Source organism: Sprattus sprattus (assembly GCF_963457725.1).
Source record: "Sprattus sprattus genome assembly, chromosome: 12".
NCBI classification, from domain to species: Eukaryota; Metazoa; Chordata; class Actinopteri; order Clupeiformes; family Clupeidae; genus Sprattus; species Sprattus sprattus.
In genome coordinates this window covers 31,356,551-31,380,924 of record NC_137910.1, presented here as the reverse complement: position 1 = coordinate 31,380,924, position 24,374 = coordinate 31,356,551, and the positions used below count along the sequence as shown (strand labels likewise).

General features: G+C 39.5%; 1 protein-coding gene across 1 annotated transcript; it reads left to right on the top strand.

Annotated features, from left to right (window-relative positions):
• The first annotated feature begins 1,532 nt into the window (after positions 1 to 1,532).
• tmem254 (transmembrane protein 254) lies at positions 1,533 to 22,954 on the top strand. Its single transcript, XM_080849208.1, has 4 exons — positions 1,533 to 1,684; positions 16,284 to 16,387; positions 16,527 to 16,586; positions 22,350 to 22,954. Exons 1-4 carry the CDS (start codon positions 1,598 to 1,600, stop codon positions 22,471 to 22,473), a joined length of 375 nt encoding a protein of 124 aa, XP_080705334.1. The 5' UTR covers positions 1,533 to 1,597; the 3' UTR covers positions 22,474 to 22,954.
• Positions 22,955 to 24,374: the final 1,420 nt, after the last annotated feature.

Below are 24,374 nucleotides of genomic sequence, written 5' to 3'. Positions count from 1 at the left end.
GCTTTACCAAAAAGCTCTACTTTGGTCTCATCTATCTACAGGACGTTCTCCCAGAATGATTTTTGGCTTCCCCAAGAAAGTTTTGTCAAACTCAAGTCTGGCTTTTGTTTTGGCTTTTAAGTTGTACCCTTCGTCTGCAGGGTAGCTTGAATTTATTTGGAAGTTGTTCTAGGTTATTTATCCACCATTCAAACTAATCTTTTGTTGCATTCTGTCATCAATTTTTCTCTTCCTTCCACATCCAGGGAGGTTAGTGACAATGCCATGGGCTGTAAACTTGTTGATGACACTGCGCACAGTGGACACAGGAACATTAAGATCTCTGGAGATGGACTTGTAGCCTTGAGATTGTCCATGCTTTTCTACAATTTTGGTTCTCAAATCCTCAGACAATTCTTTGCTCTTCTTTCTTTTCCCCATGCTCAGCGCGGTATACACAGACACACAACACAAAGGTTGAGTCAACTTTGCTCCATTTTAACTGGTTGCAAATGTGATTTCTACATAACCAGCATCTGTGGCTCACCACAGGTGAGTTTAAATAAAGATTAAAGGAGCATTACATGCTTAAAATACAATTATTTTTTAAGGGTGCCAATAATTTTGTCCGGCCCTTTTTTGAGTTTTATGTGGAATAAAGTCAGATTTGGCATTATTTGTCAGATTTTGTGTGTTTTTCCAATGCACACTAAGTAAATAAACATGTGAATACAAAAGCATTTGTAATTGCAACACTTTTCTGGGAGTATTGGTGCATTATCTGACAGAAGTGCAGGGGTGCCAATATTTTTGTCCATGACTGTATACATAAATGTGATGGCTATGAGCCCTCATCAATTCTCTCAAGCGGTCACATCATTGGCCCAAACTATTTAAGCTTGATTGGTTCAGTGCAGATGTGTTCAGTGCTTGGGTTTAAAGGTGACATAGAATGCATTTATTCAGTATTTGAAATTGTTCTCTGATGCCTACATGGAAGGAATGAACATGATCAGTGTTTTTGAAAAATAGTGCGTAAGTGAAGGTAGGACTTTGCAATCTGCAAGACTGTTCCATGTTTTCAGAATGCCAGAAGTATGCAAGGAGTCTTGCCTAGCCTCTGAAGGATTCCCTTTGGAAGGAGTCGTCCTGCCAATGAAGAATAGTTTACTTATTAAAAACACTTTTTTCGCTTGCTCAAGTCTCATGTGGGACTCAAGTGGTGTCCGTGCAGGCAACTCTTTACTCATATGGTACTATGAAACGTAATGTTACAGTTGAAGTGCCTAAAACTTTTGATTTAATTTATTAGTTTTTTAGGTTTAACCAATTATTTATTGTAAATTCGTAGGACATATTCTAGATGTGGTTATCAAATCCTTATAAAGTGTTGCCCTGTTTCGCCCCTCCGTGATTTACCTTTGATACTAGTGGTTAAAGGAGATAAGGAACACAATTCCGCGAGATCTCACGCTAGTCACGTCACCTGCAACCTACACAGGGATGGAGAAACTGTCTGGTCTGCCGTTTTCCCAACTCCTCCCCGACTGAGATCGGCACCTCATGTAGACCATCAAGTCAGCTATCTAAATCGACCTCGAACGCAATATCTTTTGCCATGGGCAAGACCGATGGAAGCTCCTATTTCCGAAGAAGCCATTTGTTTTGGATAGTAACTGTAACTATATCTATGGGCTATTACACAGTAAGTTGGTTGTTAACTTTGTTGGCATCTAATGTCACCAAGCCATACCATGCGCGTTGCAATGTCTTATTCTCACAGATGTGTATAGGCAATGCTTCACTATTTGGTCAGCATGATGGTGATTGAATGCACTGTTCGTTGTGTACCTGAGAAGTTTTGGATGTAGCATGTCCTGGATGCCACCGTCAAGCTAGCCGACATTTTAGTTTTATGGATGGGGCACTATTCCTATGTTAACGGTGTTCATTAGCATTTGAATGAAGCGTGAATACCGTCGATATGCCACACCGTTTCACTTTTATAATGCACTACTGCACAGGGCCTGTTTTATACTTCTATATTATGGCCTGGTAGATGCCCACCTGTCTAACCCGGAGGTATGTAGGCTACGGTAGGGGTAATCCGTCTGTTTACGAAAAATGACGTGGCGAAGTCGACCGGAAGTTTTCTTTTTTTTTTTTTTGCGCTAGTGTTGCAACGCTTCCGGGTTCCTAAGAACAACAATCACAAAGTCGACTAACAGAATGTGGGACATTCCATGTCTTAAGATTGGCTGACAATCTCATGTCTTGACAAATACCCTCTGATATGTCATTTCCCCACATTTTAGCTTCCTACTCCCAAAACCTCTCCGTTTATAATTGATTTAGTACTTTTTCACCATCGTTCCGTTGGCCTACTAATACGTCCTGAACCAGGGGCGGACTGGGGGGAAAAAGTGGCCCGGGAGTTTAGGCTGATTTAAGGCGCCTTCTTGCTTCAGCGTTGGGGTTAATTGTTGCGCAAAATTTACTAAAGGCGGCTGCATGCTACAGCGTTGGGGGTTAACGGTTGCGCAAAATTTACTCGGTGCAGTTCATGCTCCCAAAGGTTGCGCGTGTTGTCATGAGCCTGCCATTTGCCTGGCAGATAGAAAGCTGTTTCCCTAACAGAAAGTCTGAAGCTTGAAGTTCTTTTCAAACCTTTGCTTGGGTAGCTCTGTTAAACTGAGCAGACATGCAGACTACATTTGAGTAATCTCATCTCGTAACATTCGTTTTCTATAAACAATCACATAGTATTGCATGTTTTACTGTGGTAGAAAATACGTTAGCTTAATGCTAACGTATATGGAAAATCCTATAGACACCGCGCTAGGTATTAGCATCAAGTAATTCACGTTAATGTTTTTGTATGAGCCTGACATTTGCTCTGCAGATAGATAACAGGTTCCCTAACAGAAAGTCTGAAGCTTGAAGTTATTTTCAAACCTTTACTTGGGAAGCACTGTAAAACTGAGTAGACATGCAGAATATTTTAGTAACCTCATCTCGTATCATTCGTTGATAGAATGCAGGCTGCGAGGCTCGCGTAAGGGCTTACGTAAAAAATGACGCAAGTCTAGAAAAAGGGGCCGACGCACGCAAGACGTAAGAAGTCGCGCAAGGGTCGCGCAAGGGGCTTGCGCGGCCTCTTGCGCTTGCGCTTACGCTTACGTAAGGAAGCATGAATCAGCCTTAAGTGCAGTTCATGCTCCCAAAGGTTGCGCATGTTGTCATGAGCCTGCCATTTGCTTGGCAGATAGAAAGCTGATTCCCTAACAGAAAGTCTGAAGCTTGAAGTTCTTTTCAAACCTTTGCTTGGGTAGCACTGTTAAACTGAGCAGACATGCAGACTACATTTTAGTTATCTCATCACGTAACATTCGTTTTTAAAAAACGATCACATAGTATTGCATGTTTCACTGTGGTAGAAAATACGTTAGCTTAATGCTAACGTATATGGAAAATCCTATAGAGACCGCGCTAGGTATTAGCATCAATTAATTCACGGTAATGTTTTTGTATGAGCCTGACATTTGCTCTGCAGATAGATAACAGGTTCCCTAACAGAAAGTCTGAAGCTTGAAGTTCTTTTCAAACCTTTACTTGGGAAGCACTTTAAAACTGAGTAGACATGCAGAATATTTTAGTAACCTCATCTCGTAACATTCGTTGATAGAATGCAGGCTGCGAGGCTCGCGTAAGACCTTACGTAAAAAATGACGCAAGTATAGAAAAAGGTGCCGACGCACGCAAGACGTGAAAAGTCGCGCAAGGGTCGCCCAAGCGGCTTGCGCCATAAAGGCTGATTCATGCTTCCTTACGTAAGCGTAAGCGCAAGCGCAAGAGGCCGTGCAAGCCCCTTGCGCGACCCTTGCGCGACTTCTTACGTCTTGCGTGCGTCGGCCCCTTTTTCTAGACTTGCGTCATTTTTTACGTAAGCCCTTACGCGAGCCTCGCAGCCTGCATTCTATCAACGAATGATACGAGATGAGGTTACTAAAATATTCTGCATGTCTACTCAGTTTTACAGTGCTTCCCAAGTAAAGGTTTGAAAAGAACTTCAAGCTTCAGACTTTCTGTTTGGGAACCTGTTATCTATCTGCAGAGCAAATGTCAGGCTCATACAAAAACATTAACGTGAATTACTTGATGCTAATACCTAGCGCGGTGTCTATAGGATTTTCCATATACGTTAGCATTAAGCTAACGTATTTTCTACCACAGTTAAACATGCAATACTATGTGATTGTTTTTAGAAAACGAATGTTACGTGATGAGATTACTCAAATGTAGTCTGCATGTCTGCTCAGTTTAACAGTGCTACCCAAGCAAAGGTTTGAAAAGAACTTCAAGCTTCAGACTTTCTGTTAGTGAAACAGCTTTCTATCTGCCAGGCAAATGGCAGGCTCAGGCTCAAGGCGGCTGCATGCTACAGCGTTGGGGGTTAACGGTTGCGCAAAATTTACTCGGTGCAGTTCATGCTCCCAAAGGTTGCGCGTGTTGTCATGAGCCTGCCATTTGCCTGGCAGATAGAAAGCTGTTTCCCTAACAGAAAGTCTGAAGCTTGAAGTTCTTTTCAAACCTTTGCTTGGGTAGCACTGTTAAACTGAGCAGACATGCAGACTACATTTGAGTAATCTCATCTCGTAACATTCGTTTTCTAAAAACAATCACATAGTATTGCATGTTTTACTGTGGTAGAAAATACGTCAGCTTAATGCTAACGTATATGGAAAATCCTATAGACACAAGGGCTTACGTAAAAAATGACGCAAGTCTAGAAAAAGGGGCCGACGCACGCAAGACGTAAGAAGTCGCGCAAGGGGCTTGCGCGGCCTCTTGCGCTTGCGCTTACGCTTACGTAAGGAAGCATGAATCAGCCTTTAGACATGTATAGGTAGACGCCATAGACATGTATAGGTAGACGCCGCCTCCACTGCTTCTCGGCGAAACGCGTCGCCGCCATATTGAGAAAGGAACTCTCTGACTTCAGCGGTCTGTCAAACAAGCGCAAGTTGCCAGGAGCTGCGGTTTATCTGGATAAAAATCACGATAACCTTTTACATTTCGCAACCAATTTCATGGAGTATTCAAGGGTTTATGCTCTACGTGAAGTGTGTGAAAAAGATTTGCCTCTACATTACTTTGAATCTCGCTAGTTAAATCGCCAGTCATACATGTGCATGGGTCTATGATAAACGCTCACTTTTCTTGCAAAGCTCGTGCATTTTGAAAATACTGAGAAGATCTATAAACTATCGAAATAGTGCTTCTTTAGTTACTACGTATTGACCATCATTAAGAGAAAGAGCATACATCAAATAGTGAGAAACTGGCAGTCAGTGTGTTTTTCATAGTTTAATAGTTCCTTTTCAAAGTATGTGCATTAAGAAACCTTGAACAGTGCAATTGGCAATACACAGTTATTTCACAATTATATATTGTGTCAATTGCACTGCATAGATCTGAAAATGTTAAGAGCATGATTGTATATTATGTCAAATTGTACAAATGTACAAATATATATATATATGTCTATGGCTTGCGCGGCCTCTTGCGCTTGCGCTTACGTCTCTGAGTATAAATCAGCCTTTATGGTCAGAGACGTAAGCATAAGCGCAAGAGGCCGCGCAAGCCCCTTAAGGCTGATTTATGCTCGGGGACGTAAGCGTAAGCGTAAGCGTAAGCGCAAGCGCAAGAGGCCGCGCAAGCCCCTTGCGTGACTTTTCACGTCTTGCGTGCGTCGGCCCCTTTTTCTAGACTAGCGTAAATTTTTACGTAAGGTCTTACGCGAGCCTCGCAGCCTGCATTCTATCAAGGAATGTTACGAGATGAGGTTACTAAAATATTATGCATGTCTACTCAGTTGTACAGTGCTTCCCAAGTAAAAAACTTCAAGTTTCAGACTTTCTGTTAGGGAACCTGTTATCTATCTGCAGAGCAAATGTCAGGCTCATACAAAAACACTAACGTGAATTAATTGATGCTAATACCTAGCGCGGTCTCTATAGGATTTCCCATATACGTTAGCATTAAGCTAACGTATTTTCTACCACAGTAAAACATGCAATACTATGTGATTGTTTTTAGAAAATGAATGTTACGTGATGAGATTACTAAAATGTAGTCTGCACGTCTGCTCAGTTTAACAGTGCTACCCAAGCAAAGGTTTGAAAAGAACTTCAAGCTTCAGACTTTCTGTTAGGGAAACAGCTTTCTATCTGCCAAGCAAATGGCAGGCTCTTGACAACACGCGCAACCTTTGGGAGCGTGAACTGCACTGAGTAAATTTTGCGCAACAATTAACCCCAACGCTGAACCAAGCAGCCGCCTTTACGCGACCCTTGCGCAACTTTTCACGCCTTGCGTGCGTCGGCCCCTTTTTCTAGACTTGCGCCATTTTTTACATAAGCTTTAATGCAAGCCTCGCAGCCTGCATTCTATCAACGAATGTTACGAGATGAGGTTACTAAAATATTCTGAATGTCTACTCAGTATGTCTACTCAGTTTTACAGTGCTTCCCAAGTAAAGGTTTGAAAAGAACATCAAGCTTCAGACTTTCTGTTAGGGAACCTGTTATCTATCTGCAGAGCAAATGTCAGGCTCATACAAAAACACTAACGTGAATGAATTGATGCTAATACCTAGCGCGGTGTCTATAGGATTTCCCATATATGTTAGCATTAAGCTAACGTATTTTCTACCACAGTAAAACATTCAATACTATGTGATTGTTTTTAGAAACGAATGTTACGTGATGAGATTACTAAAATGTATTCTGCATGTCTGCTCAGTTTAACAGTGCTACCCAAGCAAAAGTTTGAAAAGAACTTCAAGCTTCAGACTTTCTGGTTAGGGAAACAGTTTTCTATCTGCCGAGCAACAATGTGACACCAACGCTGAACCAAGCAAGCCCCTTTACTGTCAGACCGGCCCACTCAATACACGGCGCGCGGCCCGCTAAGTACACGGTGCACTGCCCACTCAGTACACGCTGCGTTGCCCAGTCAAAGCATCGCATGTATCGACCAGTCAGTGGCCTACTGGGAAAAATACCCATACACTTAACATTAATTTGGATGATGACAAAGAAATTACATCATATATGTTTGGTGGATCCAAATGTTATTAAAAAACAATTTGCCTGGATGGACACATGGAATAAAATTATACTGGCTATTGTAACACTCCAAGATAGGTATAATTTGCTAGATGAATATGCTTACCTCAGGGCAAGTATCAGATGGTTATACGTATAACTACAAAGCGTATTAGATAAATATACCTGGAATTAGTGCTGTCAAACTATTAAAATATTTAAACACAATTAATCGCAATTTTTGTATCTATTATGAATGTCCCTTCATTTATTTTGTGTCCATTTTTTTACCCATTTCATTGTAATTCTCTTATCAACATGGAAAAGTGGATTGGCTTGCTTTATGCAAATGTTTTATTTTATTGAAAAACAACATCGCCAAACAGGGCGGTACAAAATAAAATTCTAAAGTGCACATTTCAGGTAAACAAGGACTCAGCCTATAGTGCAGTCAAACCATGACTTAATAATTTCTTTTTTTTTCAAGTTTGCTGTGAACATAGCAGTCAGGCCTCTTATTTAAGAAACAATGAACCGTAACAGTTAGGTTACTAATAGAAGGTAAGCCTACTACGTCTTTGCTTTTAGCCAGCTACTATAACAGACAAGCCTGTTGACATTTTTAGACAACAGTGAAGCTTGCTTCATTTGCGCAACACAAACAAGCCCAAACGCTGTATCTGGCGTGGTGCTGTAGTTTTTCTAAGGTTAATAGTGGTTGCAACAGCATGTAAAAAACAACTACACAGTTTGCGAGGCCAAAAAGAACGTTAATGTTGAGAGAAAAATATTGACGTCGTTAAAATGGGTTTGCATTAGCGTCGTTAATAACGCGTTTATCTGACAGCACTTTAATACATGTGCTCAATTGAAATACACTATTTTTGTACTTAGTATATTAAAGTGTAACTTACGGTGTACATTGTACCCTGGCTCTTATCTTGGCTCTCAGGAAAAGATTGACAGAGGCAGCGACAAGTTGTGCCTCATTTCAGATTGTGCAATCCCTCACAAACTGGGTTGAGCGCATGCGTAGAACCAAGGGCTAGGGCTGACTGCACACGTCACTACAGTTGCGTGCCCTGGCGGGGAGTGTTGCGTGTATGTATGCAAATCCAAATTTAAGAATCCTCTACCTCAATCCGCACAGCTGAGAACACTTTGGCTGTGTAAGAACCAATTTTCAGGTGTACATTAACCCTCTGTACCCCAATAGAATTCTAGAACACTCCAGCAAAACCCCACGAAAAACAGAGAATTCATTCATTTTTTGTTATTCTGTAGACAAACAGTTACAGTTAGAAAACAAAAGAAAAATTACAATTACAAGTATCTTTTGTTTGAAAGGGCATAAATTCTTTGTTAATATGATATCAAATATGTATTAGTGACTTCTACAAATATTAAAATACAAATCATTACATACACCCTAAAGTTCAAATTCATAAGTTTTGAACCGTACAGCAGATGTAGTTATTATATTTAATATATTCTTAATGTATTTAATTAGTATTTGTTATATATTTTGTAAATAAATGAATAAATATTAAAATAAATATTAACACTACTTAACCATACAGATTACCAACATTTTTGCTAATTTGGTGGAAAACACCTAGCTCTATGCCTCTTCAAAAGCATCCTGGTGCAATACATTTGTGGAGGAGGTAAAGGTGTTTGTGAGGATAAACATCCTCATGGGTATCCATCATATCTGATCCAGCCTTACAAGTGACCTATGTGGCAGACACCAATGCCATGAAATAAGTATGAGGAGTTATGCAGATACCTACCCTTTTCAAACCCAACGATAGCAGACTCTGGTGACAAGCTTCAGAAAGTGAGACCATTACAGTTTTTTCCAATCATTTTCACACTTTTAATACCATGTACTCTTTCTCAAAACACTTAACACATCCAGCAGTAGACCAACTAAATGGGATACTTTTCCATTGCTTAGATACAAAATGCAGTCAATGACCACTTCCAAAATTCATGGATACCTGTCTCAGTCAATGTTCACCACCAGCAAAATGCTGTGCAACTACGTCCTTAAACTTCTTTGACCATGTAAAAATCTTTCAGTGGGTGAGGCCATTATTAAATTTGACGGCATGTTACTTTGGAAACAGTTTATGCCTAAGAAACCTGTCAGATGGGGTATTAAGATTTGGTGTCTCTGTGACTTCCTGAAAGGATACTGTTTAGCATTCAATGTATAAACAGGCATAGAGGGGCGTGGCAGTTGATCTTGGTTCGGGATAGAGGGTAGTAATGAATCTAATGTCAGACTACTATAGACTACAGACTGTAATGCCGGACCACCTATACAAACACCACCACTTGTAAGCTGACAACTTTCCATCTTCAATTCCGTCAGGCCTAGTAGGTTTCTCACTATGTCCTACTGAAGCTTCCTTAGGCTCATCAGGCCTCTCGCTGTTCCTCTCCCCCCATGTCTTCACTTCTCTTTGAAGTCACAGCACCCTCACTCACTTCTCTACCCTCAGATGAGGTGGAACAACTGACATCCTGTCACACATAAAAGAAAAAAAACGATCCTATTATTGTAAGCCATCACAGTGGAAGTCATTATTGTTTCATCCATTTTTATGTCAATTGTTTTATGCCACATCAGCTCAATATCAAAGTGTGTACTACATACGGACAAGCTAAATCACATCTACTATACATTTTTGTAGTAGTGATGTCCTATACCCTGGTCCTGATTTCATTGTGATTAGCTTTTCTACAGCATAAAAGCTGTACAAGCTTAAAATTCAACATCACAACATATTACTAGTTGGCTGTCGAATAATCTGCTGAATACCATTTCAATATGAGGTTTTCAATATTCAATGATGACCTTGCTATTGATTGTAGCTACTGTTGTTACCATAAGCTTACAGCTGAAAACAAAGGAGGGATTTGATTTGAGACGACGTTTTTTTATTATACATGTTATTTATCTAAATCTGATCAGTTTAGTAAGTGATGAGGCTGAGTCAATAGCTGGCTATCAACCAACTCCAGACGAACTCCTCAGACTAACGTTACCTCAGACAATGTAGATAGCTAGCAAGTTAGCTGGCAAAATGGTCATGGAAATTGAGATGACGATACAAATTGTAAGACATTTCTTCTGAAAACCAGAAAACACAACCGATTACCCACGTCGTTTAATTTGTGCAAATAATAGCTCTCACCCACAGACGCGGGTGCTTCCTTCGTAAATTGCGAAAGTCACGAATCGACAGCCATTTCCACAAGTGAGGTAACGTGAAAATGAGCTTTACTGAACGTCCCTCAAAGACCAATTATTAAATGTTACATATCTCAGCTAATAAAAGTGTCATGGGTTTACAATCTATTCAAACATCACTGATCTAGCTATGCCTTTTGTCAATGTATACGATGAGACTGGTGCTATTTGTAAACCAACACTTCTCAGTTACTGCCATACGAAGACGTTACTGGCGAGTTAGCTAGTCAGAAATAAACAGGAGGATACTTATATTTCTATTTGAATACGTTTTTTTTATTTTTGACTTCTCAATCAGGATCGTTACTGTCATACAAACGTGATTAGTCGTCGTCATTGGTGCACAAAAATACCGTATCATCCAGTGAGAACAGATGTAGACGTCTCTGATTTCTTGCCTTTACTCCAAGAGACACTGTAATCTTCAGGCGATCTGTCAGTACTAGCGACTAGCGAAGTTAAATTAGCAAATACTTCAAAAAAGCCAATGACAGCATATCCAGTTTCCGGTTTCAAAATAAAAGTAAGATGTTAATCTATCCATTAGCGGGGTATTTTTTTCATATATTAATGTTGTAGTATTAACACTGTGTCTTTAAAAGTTACGGCCGTCGACGGCCGCTATGGGAGAATACAAGACGCCGTCGACGGCCGCTATGGGATCTAGAGGGTTAATAAGGTGGTGATCTTTTCTTACGTTGAACTTCCGAAGTCCGTAAAAGAATTCGAAAAATAATCACCATAAGTGTGAAGACAGATCGCGAGTAGCAGTATAAATATCAGTCAGTGCCATTCCAATACTATAGTTATTAGAGAAATCAAACCCTGGGCTGATTATCACAGTTTAACCCGGTTTCCATTGTACCGACAAGTGAAGGGAGTGGGCCGTTTAGAGATGGCGGTGGGCCGGTGTTTTGGGCGATCGGCCCATTGGGGATTCCCCCGGTATTCCCGATGGCCAGTCCACCCCTGTCCTGAACACATTTGCAGAGGCCGGGTCAGTTATAAAATAATGCATGTAACGGTGGGTGTCCACGGGACGCGACATCGTGTCGCTCTCATTGGGATAGAATGGAAGCGATTTGTCGCCTGCTGTCGCCTGATGAGGAAAAAGTCGTCTCTGCTGCCTGCTGAAAGTTGGGGATTTTTTAACTCTATGCTGAATGCGAATTGCTGCGTGCTGAGAGCCAATCAGTTCGGCGTGTGTGAGATTTGGAAGTCAATGTAGCTCATAGGGGCGGGAGTAATCAAAAATACCGAAACAAGATGGCGGAGTCTCGGGACTCAGTTACCGGGACATATTTAATGAGAATAAAGGTTATCTACACGACTTTTAAATGTCTAATCGACTCGGTTTGTTGTTTATATGCTCCACGAATGCTGTGAGGTCAAACAGAATATTGTAGGCCTTAAATTAAGCTCTCAACTATTAGTTACTGATACTGATACCATTGAAAACACATTCTAGCTAGCTAGCTGCTAAATAAGTTACATACAACGTTTTCGTAATTTGAATTGGCTGATATATATAGTTTAGAATAAATAGAATAAATACACAAATTATAAATTAAAGTAATCAGCGCAACATCTAAACTGAACTCTGAACTATTACTGTTAGCTTGTCGCGAAAACTTGAACCGAAAACCCATTGGAGCACATAGTGGCTAGCTAGCTAGCTGCTAATACGTTTCATATACTTGAACATTACTACAGCCAAACTGAATTTCCTGACCACGCCCCCCAGGCGACTTGTCGCATAGCGATTAAACGCAAGATATATATACCTTGGACACCCAGCGTAAATAGCATTTATTTATTTATTTTTTTAATAGTAGGAGGGCGAAGCAAATGAATGATGAATGTCAAAAGTGACATCTGCATCTCATAAAATTACATCAACCTTAAAAGACTAAAAAAATATGGGTTGAAAACCACACCAATTGGGTTGGATTTAACCAGTGTTGGGCAAGTTACTGAAAATTAGTACTTAGTTACAGTTACTAGTTACTTCTTTTAAAGGTAATTGAATAACTTCCCAGTTACTGTATATCAAAAGTAATTAGTTACTAGGGAAAATACATTTTTGAATATGAACCGTACTGAACAGTCAAACACCACAATAAACATATTTTTTTTTAACCTATTTATTTTAAACAACAGGGCAACATGCCTTCAAATCAGGCAGTAGTACAAAAGTCCCTTTTAACACTTAACTTAATACAAAATAACTATCTCAGTCATTTAACAGTGTTTTTTTTTTTACTACATTAGGCCCAATGAAGTTAAAGCGATTGGCTTACAGTATTAACACCATATAAAAAGTAGGGGGATACAAAATAATCAATTAGTGGTTCAGTTCACCAAATACCCTGAAACACCCACACAGTATATCTTTCTAATACATCCTAATCGCTGGCATGTAAAATACGACATTGTACTCAAATGCGGTTGGCCAAACCATTTATCTTGTCCCCATAGCCACAACAGGGAATCCTCACCCTGATCAAGGTAGGAACTGTATACTAGAAAATGCATTTCCTGAAGGAAATACCAGTGCATGAAATGCAAAGGTTAAGAAAGGAAGAAGAAAAGAAAGAAGAGTGAAAGAAGAGTGGAAGAAGGAAAGACAAAAGGAAAGAAGAGTGAAGAAAGGAGAGAAGAGCGGAAGAAGGAAAGAAGAAAGGAAAGAAGAGTGAAAGAAGGAAAGAAGAAAAGAAAGAAGAGTGGAAGAAGGAAAGAAGAAAAGAAAGAAGAGTGAAATAATGAAAGAAGAAAGGAAAGAAGAGTGAAGGAAGGAAAGAAGAGTGGAAGAAGGAAATAAGAAAAGAAAGAAGAGTGAAAGAAGGAAAGAACAAAGGAAAGAAGAGTGAAAGAAGAAAATAAGAAAGGAAAGAAGAGTGGAAGAAGGAAAGAAGAGTGAACAAGAGTGGCTCTGGATGAAGAGATAAAGAGAGAGTGAAAATATTGAAAAAAGGAGATAAAAAATGGAGTGAAGAAGAGAGATTGAGTGTGAGAGAAAGTTGACTGAGAGAGAAAGATGGAGAGATGGAGAGAAAAAAAAGTAGAGAATGGATGGTGTCTTAATGTTCCTAGTTACAGTTAAATTGAGAGGGACAGAGAGAGTAGAGGTTCCTTTGATTTGGTGCAGCTGTCAGTGAAGCACAGGTGCAAGCCAGTTTAAAGACCCTATTATGATGTCATAATGGCCCAATGTAAGTCAATGAGAGAAATTTATATTCGTTTTTCTTTAATATCTTAAAAAGTATAAAGTTTAGAAAAGTGAAAAATACATAGCATAAGTGTCGTTTACAAGACCTACGCGACAAAGTTTGAATGAAGTTTCTACGTTAAGCGGTTCGGGCTGAATTAATCGCAGAAAAAGGTAACAAGAACTAGAAAATGCATTTCCTGAAGGAAATACCAGTGCATGAAATGCAAAAGTTAGGAAAGGAAGAAGAAAAGAAAGAAGAGTGAAAGAAGGAAAGAAGAAAGGAAAGAAGAGTGGAAGAAGGAAAGAAGAAAGGATAGAAGAGTGAAGAAAGGAGAGAAGAGAGGATGAAGGAAAGAAGAGTGAAAGAAGGAAAGAAGAAAAGAAAGAAGAGTGAAGAAAGGAAAGAAGAGTGGAAGAAGAAAAGAAAGAAGAGTGAAGAAAGGAAAGAAGAGTGAAAGAAGGAAATAATAGTTGAAGAAGGAAAGAAGAAAAGGAAAGAAGAGTGAAAGAAGGAAAGAAGAAAGGAGAGTGAAGAAAGGAAAGAAAAGTGAAAGGAAAGAAGAGTGGAAGAAGGAAAGATGAGTGGAAGAAGGAAAGAAGAGTGAAAGAGAAAAAGAGAGTGAAAATATTGAAAAAAGGAGATAAAAATGGAGTGAAGAAGAGAGATTGAGTGTGAGAGAAAGTAGACTGAGAGAGAAAGATGGAGAGATGGAGAGAAAAAAAATTGAGAATGGATGGTGTCTTAATGTTCCTAGTTACAGTTAAATTGAGAGGGACAGAGAGAGAAGAGGTTCCTTTGATTTGGCGCAGCTGTCAGTAAAGCACAGGTGCAAGCCAGTTTAAAGACTCTATTATGATGTCATAATGGCCCAATGTAAGTCAATGGGAGACATTTATATTCGTTTTTCTTTAATATCTTAAAAAGTATAAAGTTTAGAAAAGTGAAAAATACATAGCATAAGTGTCGTTTACAAGACCTACGCGACAAAGTTTGAATGAAGTTTCTACGTTAAGCGGTTCGGGCTGAATTAATCGCAGAAAAAGGTAACAAGAATAAGAAGAAGAAGAAGAAGAAGAAGAAGAAGAAGAAGCCTAGGAATAACAATACAGGGCATTTCATGCACTGTAATAAGAAGAAGAAGAAGAAGAAGCCTAGGAATAACAATACAGGGCATTACATGCACTGTAATAAGTTCCCACTGGTCCCGGTGGCGCTTCTTTCGCCGTTGCCCCGACAGCCAAGATGAGGACACGAACACCCTAAACAGTTGGTAATAGATTCCACGCGTTTTCTGGTTAAACAATAAATGTTGGAAACCACGATCGGTGTCCTAGCCTTCTTTCCATATGTATGCGCCATTGTATACAAGTGCGATGAATGTGTGTTAGCGGCCGTGGAGAATGGGAGAAATAATTGCGGTTGTATATCCGTGTGTGCGTGCGTGATTGTATGCAAGTGCAATGTATGTGTGTGTGTGTGTGTGTGTGTGTGTTAGCGGTCCTGGAAAATGGGAGAAACAGTTGCGTATGTACAGCCTTGTGCGTGTGTGTGTGCGGTTGCATTGGTCCTGCGACGTCAGATCAGAAGAAGCTAAAGTAGGTCCATCTGGTCTTCTTGTCTGCAAGTGTTCATTTTCCACAAAAGATAGTAACGCGGGTAACGAACTAATTTAGATTTCAGTAACTGTAACTGCGTTACTTGATAAAAAAAAATACTTAGTTACATGCTTGTTACCGCTAAAAGTAGTGGAATTACTCCCAACACTGGATTTAACCCAACCACTGGGTAAAATACTGGACCAACCCAGTAAAATGGCTTATTATTTTAACCAAGTTATTAAGATCAGCCCTATGCTGGGTCAACCTAGCCAATGTAGTTGGGTTAACATTGTTATTTTAACCCAGCTGGATGGGTTATTTCCCCTAGCAACTTCCAACCATAAGTGTTTTTAGAGAAATATGGCAAGGCAAGCTGTATTTGTATGTAATTGTCATCATGAAAGTAAAAAGTTATACCTGACCCATGGTGACAAGCCAGAGCACGGGAAATATGTCAGAGAGAGGGTTGTTTGAGGAGGTCACATAGGCAGGAAGGTAGGAAGGTGAAATGAGACCGGATAATGTTCCCTCAACTAGCTCACATGAGCCCTATGGTATGTGGGAGTGGACAATGAGCTTTGGTATGGAAGTGGAGAATGTATTTTAATTTGTATTTTCTGCAGTAGCCAAATATACTTGTTTATTGCAGCACTGTATCCTGTGTCCCCTCATAGTAACCCTGTCTGCCTTGCTTGTGGAATTTGAGTTTGGAACTGTTGTGTAAAAAAAAGTATGCAGTTGTACATGGATGAAAATATATCAAAACATGTTTTACATCATTGGGTATAAATAGTTATTGACCATCCTAATGACCTATTTAAGCCTAAATCCATGAAGTCAGCAATGGAGATGCACTCCTATTTTGCATATATTAATGTACTCTATTCCGCTGGCAAGTTAAAATAATATCATAATAATAAATCACCTTAAAACCAAACATTTGAAAAAGGGGAATAGCTAAACTTTTGGTTTTGTTTTATTGCCCAGGCCTATGTGCATCACAGTGCCACGTTAAGACATTCTTCCCCCCAAGAATATCACTGTACGTAGATCCCCCCCACTGGAAATGCTTGACTATGAGCAGGTGGGAACTGACCATACTGCATTTTTATGTGTATTTCAGTGGACTGTGTTTTGGCCCGAGGCAGTCCCATATGACCGCTTAGGCCCGCTCGGTTCCTTGACTAAGTATCTAGTGGATAATCATTACCCTCTTGTGCACTATGGGTGAGTATCATCAGTAGTTCTTGGTGTTTTATTTAAGTTTCATGTGTGTTTGACGTTCTCCCTTATACATTACTGTTATTGAGCAGAATCATGCTGTTGATGTGAACTAATAATGTGTAATGCTCTGTAACTATTGCAGTTGGTGGCTGGCCTGGGCTGTCCACTTGTTTGAAGCACTTGTTGCCATGAAAATATGCAGGTAAAAACAGCAGCTTCTGTTAAATAGTTATATGCCATCCCATTTACAGTGAAGACCATGATTTTGGTAGCAATTTCCCATGTTGGTGTTGTGTGGGACTAGGAGTCGGCGTTGATATGCCGGGATGGTTGTCCTCTACCCTCTTGTGAACTAGTTATATATATATATATATATATATATTAGGGATACACCGATACCACTTTTTTACAAACCGATACGAGTACGAGTATTTTTATTTGTGTACTTGCCGATACCGAGTACCGATACCGATACTTCCAAGATTTGGTTTCCATGAAAGATTTTATTTTATCCTCTGCAGGTTATGTCAAGCCTATAGTACAACATTAACAGAAGGCTATCTCAAGCCAAAAATAAACAGAGCTTTCTGGTTTAAACAAAAAAGTCAATATCATCACATTAGACAAAATGTAAATATAGACAGATGGCAATTTAAATTGCTGCATAGTTAACAACACAGTCTTCTTAACGAATGCAGTACTTCAACTACAAGAAGACCTTTCCATAGTTCTTTTGGCACTTGGATGCTTACTACAGGCTCTGAGTAATTCAAGTGGGGAACTTCAGAAGCACCAGCAATGCTGGGGTGTGTGCTGAATCAGATTTGTGGAGACCAGAACCCAGTACCCCTCTGCCTGGTGCTGTTCACCTAGGTGATGTGCCATTCATCATGAGTCTTACCACTCAACACATACTTGATGAGACCATGCCCTAGACCAGGGGTTCTCAAACTTTTGCAAGCTGGGCCCCCCCAAAGCTGGTTAGGGGTAGTTGGGGCCCCCCCCACTGCCCGCCGCCACCGCCCTCAACTACACCACCATATATAGATAGATAGATAGCATATTGTTATTGATAGGCCTGACATGTCAAGGTTAGGCTATTGTTATTGTTAGGCCCATACATGCAATTATTATAACTATTTATTATTATTATTGTTTTTATTTAAAGTAGTAGCAGGCAGTTGGCTATTAATATTAGCAGCTATGTGAGCCTGCATGCTTTCTTATTATTATAATCATCATTATTATCACCATCATTATTATTATAATGAATGATTATCGCCCAATTATTATTTTTGTATTATTACTATCATGATCATAATATAGTCATAGTAATAATAAGTGTTATTATTGCTATCATTAGGATACTGTTATTATTATGGGCCTCTTGTGATCTTTACAAAACAAATATTACAGGTCTGTAAATGTGAGACATGAGCTTTTCTTTGCCTGGCAAAGGTCCTCAAATCTGTTTGACAAACATATCCTCAGGTCATCCTCGATCTGTGCAAAGTTACGGTATTAAGTTTTGAGCGCTTGAAAAGCCTGCCTCGCACAAATATGTTGATGCGAAAAGTCAAGGTTATTTAAGGGCATTTTTAAGACAAGCTCGCAAAGCTGAGGGTATTCCGTTATCATTGCTACCCAGAATGGCGAAAGAGGGGAGGTGGTAAACAGATGATTAAGTCTACTGTCACTCTTCAGCTCAATAAGCTGATCTTGCATGTCTATTGACAGCTCGTCTGCTGAGCAGAGAAATGGATCCCGAACCCAGGCAAATGAATGGTAGTCCTCTTTGAAAATAGGACCCAAACTGATTTCTGATATAAGGAGTGATGCAGTGTCATTTGAAATAGGTATTGATAAGGTGTTAAGGAGAACTGCATTTGGAAGAAGTTAGTTAGCTAGAAGGCTAGCTCTAGAGGCTACGAGCTTTTTTAAAACAGACTGGAGAAAATGTCTCCTTAGAATAGGCTACGAATAGACCTACTGCAAGTGCAGTAAGGTATTACTAAGAAAAGAGTGAGTCTTTAAAAAGACTGTGTATAAAGCAATGAATATTTGAATGATAAAGGAAACAAGAGAACTCTGCAGAGTGTGATCTCAGTCAGTGAGGGTGAGCGCTTACCATGCATGCAGTACAAATACTCTGAAGCGTCGGTGCAACTCGCGTTCAAATGATAAGACTCCGTTTTGATTGGTGGATCAGGAAAGAAAAAAGTATTTGATTCATTTGTGTCAGTCCAGCCTCTTGCCTTTCGCCACTGAGGGAACTATCACTTAACCAGTGACAGGTCGCCGGTGGGTTTTTTTTCTCCGTCTGTGACATCGCGCCCCCCCTGGAGAGTGCCCCCCACTTTGAGAACCACTGCCCTAGACAGAACCTCACTCATCAAAACAGGTTGGTCAAGAACAAGGATGGTGGTGAAAAATGCCATTGGCATTCTGGCCTCCAGATGGAAAATATTTGCCCACTCATTCAATCTGCACCCTCACAATGTGGACACTTGTGGATGCATGCGTCCTTCACAACTCCCTGCTTGCATCTTGTGAGGTTCCTGGATGAAGAGTATGAGCAGCTGGGGAGACACATGGCGCCAGTGAGAAACTAGGAGGAAACAGAGCATCAAGAGAGGCCTGTAACTGGTGGGAGGTCTTCTGCACCTTCTTCAATTCTCCTGAAGGCAGTGTGTCTTGGCAGGAAAGGAGGGTGTAATAACATGACCACACGTTATTGCGGACCTAAAGATTTTGTACATAACTTTTCTTTTGTTTTTCAGTTTTGTATTTTTTTGTTATGCTAGGAAAGGATTGTAAAAAGCTGCTTAGGGATTATATCTTTATGTTTTTTTTTTTTTTTTTAAATATTGAATTTGAAAATAAAATTGTCAGTCCCCTAAACACATTTAAAAGTGTGGTTCTCAAGCTAACACCCAAACACTTTCATCCATGGGGAAAAAAAGAAGAAGTAATTCCACTCGAGGCGTTAATCAACAATTCACATTTTCATACGAAAAGCAAGAGACTGGAAGTGCAAGTATTTCCACCACAGTAGACTATATTTGAACAGCATTGACACTGGGTAGTTGGTATAACCCTTTATTATTATTATTATTATTATTATTATTATTATTATTAATCTACCATACAGGGTTGCAAACTTGTCAGCTGCCGTTTCTACCTCAAAGTAGGTCATTCTTGTGAATCATGAAGATCTGCAAACCAAAAAAAAAATAAAAAAACATTTTGAACTAGAATATTGAAACTTGTCATATTATAGTGTACTTTCCATGACCTTGATCGTGTAACGGGAGTGCTTTGTCATGTCCAAATGTAGCCTACGGAAAGTCACAATCAAAAAGGTGATCGCTTTTCAAACTTCAACCATCTTCATGCTGTCTACAAACTTTCTTTCTAAACAAACTCCAGTCGTAATCAAAAGTGAAACTACACACACTACCACAAATTGGTGCAAATTTGGACCGAAACCCAATTTCACTTTGTAAATGTGTCTCAGATTAACCATGAAGTGTTTTGTCTCTAACGCTCAATATTGGTGGAGAAAACAATAATTGCATCTTTTCTGTAGCAAGAATTTGTTGACCGTGCAATGTGTCTCTGTAAAATGTCTATGATTTTCTCAAAGGTTCCTCTCAGTTCACGAGATAAAAGAACTATAGTCTTGTTATTTCAGGCCTTATTATGTTATCTTTGGTCTTATATTGGTCTATAAAACCAAAGCCGATGATAAGGTCTTTAGCATGTCAATCGAACTACAGAGGGTTGCTTGGGTGATAACATTATGACTGAGATGTGCATACCTGGGGCCGTATTCACAAAGCCTTTTATCTTACCACTAGGAGTGCTCCTAACTCGCGCTAAAACCTTTTACGTAGGAGTAATTTCTTAAAAGTGATTCACAACGGCTCTGAGACCTACTCATACTAAGGATAATACCAACTCCTAAGCTTAAGATAAAAACTCCGTTGCTATGGATGACGTCGCTTCTCATGCACGAGTTTAGAAGGGGTGAGGACGGTGATTGGTTGTTGACAGGCTCTCTCATTAAAAACTCAGTCCTAACATCCCCCTAACGATCCCACTAAATAAACAGAAAATAAGAGAATAACCTAGGCTTCAAATTAAGTCATATTAAATAGTTATGGACAGTGCACTTAGCAGAATGCACACGCATGATGACAAGTTTGTGCATCCAACGAGAATGACGCTTTGCACGTTAAGAGAAAGAGAAATTGCCGAAAAAAACACGGAAATTGCATGAAATCAAAGAAGTAATAATTGAAGCACCCTGCAAACTATGCGTGAGGCATGGGAGGACATATGTGTTAACATAAATGCTTCATTCCCTGCCGTGTGTCGCTCTGTCGATGACTGCGAGAAGCGGTGGTATGCGCTCCAGTCACAATGTAGGATGGAGATTGCGGAGTGGACTTTAAAAGAGCCGTCGCGGCTACAGGTATTGTGTCACCAAAATAGGCCTCATGCGTATACTTGCATGTTGTAGTTCAACTGTGCTCCCGGTTGTGGATTGAGGAAGGGTGTCAAAAGCCATGTCTTGCATGGATGGCCACTGTCACGTCACCCAAGTGGCATCCAGCAGGTACATGGTGCCGCTCAAAAAGCTGGCGCAGACCGCGCTCTCCATTAAACTGCGCGAATCGTGAGTAGATCCAGGCCACTTCGCAACAATATCCATGATTGTGAAATTTGGATCAAACACTATCTGTGTATTAATTGAATGTACCTTTTTGCGGTTTACAAAGACGTCCTCATCTCTGGATGTAGCAATTATTTTAATGTGTGTTCCATCGATGGCACCCACGACACCGGGCATTCCTGCAAACGCCATGAAATTGACCTTGATCCTTTGAAGAAGCCGATTGTCCAAAGGGAACCGGATAAACTGTTGTACAATGTGTGGTCTACAGAGTGCGGTGATTGCGATATTCTGAAGTCGTCTGCGTTGCAAAGTTGCATTTTCCCCGTAGCCAAAAATCTTAATGTTATCAAACATTTAACTTCCGGACTGATTGGGTTGTTTCGGATAGTTGGAGACGTGATTGCATCCCGCACTAATTCTAGTAAAATGTTGATGCCTTCACGGTTTAAACGATATAATTCAGAGTCGTTCATTGTCTCCAACACGTTACGTCTGGCTTCAGCCATTTTAAGACTTTTTGTGAATAGGTCTTAGTGACTTAGGAGTCCTCATGAGGAGTTTTAAGCTGTCCTAGACTTAGGTGCTACTTTTAGGGATAAAATATTTTGTGAATTGCTCTTAGTAAAAAAAAATAGGAGTCCTAAATTTAAGACTGACACGCCCATTATTTTTAGGAGTTTCTCCTAAATTCGCCACTTATGAGCTACTTTTAGCCCTAAGATTCTTTGTGAATACGGCCCCTGATCATTATACTTCTTTAAGCTACTTTTAAAGCAGAAATTGTATTTGTCAGTAGAATTGTTTAAAGGAAAAGCTTTTAAGGTTGATGTCAATGCTATTATCGTTTTAGTAGAGCAATGTGATGCCAATATTGGAATCAAGATTCAACATTCAAATGTATCTCATTTTTGTTTGGACATGAAAGAGTTAAACTTTACATTTGCTTTGGCTTGCTTCTTCTGTGGTCTATTCTAATATAATTTTAATACAACATACAAGATACTAGTCTTGACAGACTAGTCTAGATGTTGTTGTTTGAAATGATATTAAGAGCTCAAATGGAGACAGAAATGTACAGAAAGGAAATGTCTTGCAAAGCAAACATTTGCCCATTTACCTTGCTCATAAAACAACAAGTCTCCCTCCCATTTATTAGAATACATTTATTGAATTGATAAAATTGTGTGATATCGTTTTTCATCTTTTAGATAGTTTTTCATCTTTTAGATAGTTTCAGAATATCTGAATGGTTTAACTGGTCAATGTCTTTTTTTTTCGTTCCAGTGATAAAGGAGTGAAGAGCCTCTCAGCACGCTGCATGTGGTTTGTACAGACATTCCTGTTTGGTTTCGCCTCTCTCGGCTTACTAATCAAGTACAAGCCTGACCACTTGTCAAAAAAACACTGACTCCCATTGGGTGCTGTTGAAGAGCTTCGGTGAACAAGGAATTTCTAAAGGCCTCTACAATTCAACTGAGATTATTAGTAATTATGTGTCAAAATATTTGATAACTGGACATGATATTGAGATATCGTATAATGCAACCAGTACTACTTTTAATGAAACTTCTACAACGGTCTACATGTTGATATCTACACTTTTTCCCCCCAAAAGTGCCTTAAAAGGTAAATTCAGTTAAGTCTCCCAATTCTGTGATTCAGAATAAGTTGTATCACATAAGATTACATTCTTAAAGAACCCAGAACTCAGCTTTTTATCTTTTTGACACATTGGGCATTCCATGTAGAAAACAACTGATACAATGAACTGATACAACTGTGACCATATTTTTATGCTGCATTTTGATGTGAAAAATGGCTTATACTCAGTTTTAAGCAGTGTGTGTGTGTGGTGATTACCTTTAAAAAAATAAATGTTTTCTGAATGATGCTTGGATCTACGTAATAATTATTCTTATAATAATACGCAGTTCATTTTTTTCTCTCTTTTATATAATGTGTACACATATGTCTGTGTCCCTATCTTACTTCCCTTTTCTTATTGATATATGCACAACCCCTCTGCTACTGACAAAACGATCATAATGGATGTTGAGGTTCTGACTAAGATATACTTTGGTTTGGGGATGACCTACAAACAAAATTGGAAATCCCCCTCCCCAGGCCTTTGAAATGAAGTCAGTGTTCTGTCATTCTCCTGAGATTCAACACAGGCTGATTTGCTCTTACATTACTACTCAACAATTGTTCAGCCTTAATCTTTGATTTGGAGGTGTTTTCATCTGAAGTAGCCTCTTGACATTAAGCCAGTGTTGTGAAGAGGTAAATGAAATGTAGTGGTGTGTTCCAATATATTCAAGAGCTGATTCATGACGCACCACAGATGAATTGCTGTTAATTTGATGCATGTAGATTTCTGCGAGGGTTGCATCATAAGAAAGGTTACACTCCTTTTTGAGGGAAAATACACGGCTTGGATTCAGTCAGTGGTGGTGCACCTAATCACGTAGAGAAAGGGCCTTAAAAAGTTGAAGTCTCTAAACAAACATGAATAAAAGCTGCAAGATAGGGTTGGATGGAAGGTAACCTCTGTGTCAGAGAGATGTAGACTAAAATTAAATGAATCAGTTAACTAACGGAAATGTCACAAACTGACTCATTACAGAACTGCTATGGATGATGTCTGTTTGGAGCAAGCTAAACCTTACATCATGTCACCTACACATGCACCTTAATTCACCCACACATGAATTTACGTCCCCTAGAATGTCCATGCAATCGTATTTTCAACAAGTAAGGTCAGATAGTTAGCTATGTTACACTGAAGATGTATAGTTAGCTAGTTAACAAGCTTAAGGTCTTGGTGATAGTGAAGCTGATGTTAGATGTTAGCTACCAGTCAAATTCATCCTTAACACCTGGATATGGGAGGTGAAATTGGATGGTAGCATACACTTTCCCTGGTAATTTTCATGAATTAAGAGGAATATATTTTACTGTGTATACTGTTATTAAACACCCAAAAGATACAAGTAAACTAGTAAAAAGAAACGAAATTCAATGTAACCTCATGTTTATGACCAAATACAATCATCCATACATGGCATGACAGCCCAACATCAGTTCAGTTGCCTAAAAAGGACTATTGGGTATTGGCAATCTATACATCTTTGCAATAATGGGTCTTTAGTTTCTGCAGCCAATATAGAAGAATTGCCGAAAATGTGTACAAAACATGTAGCATCAGCAGCTTCACACAATGTTTTCATGCCAAAATCTTGATCTAAAATCACAATTTTGCGTCGAGAAAATAATCAAATGTTCTAGTAGAACACTAGATTGGGATTA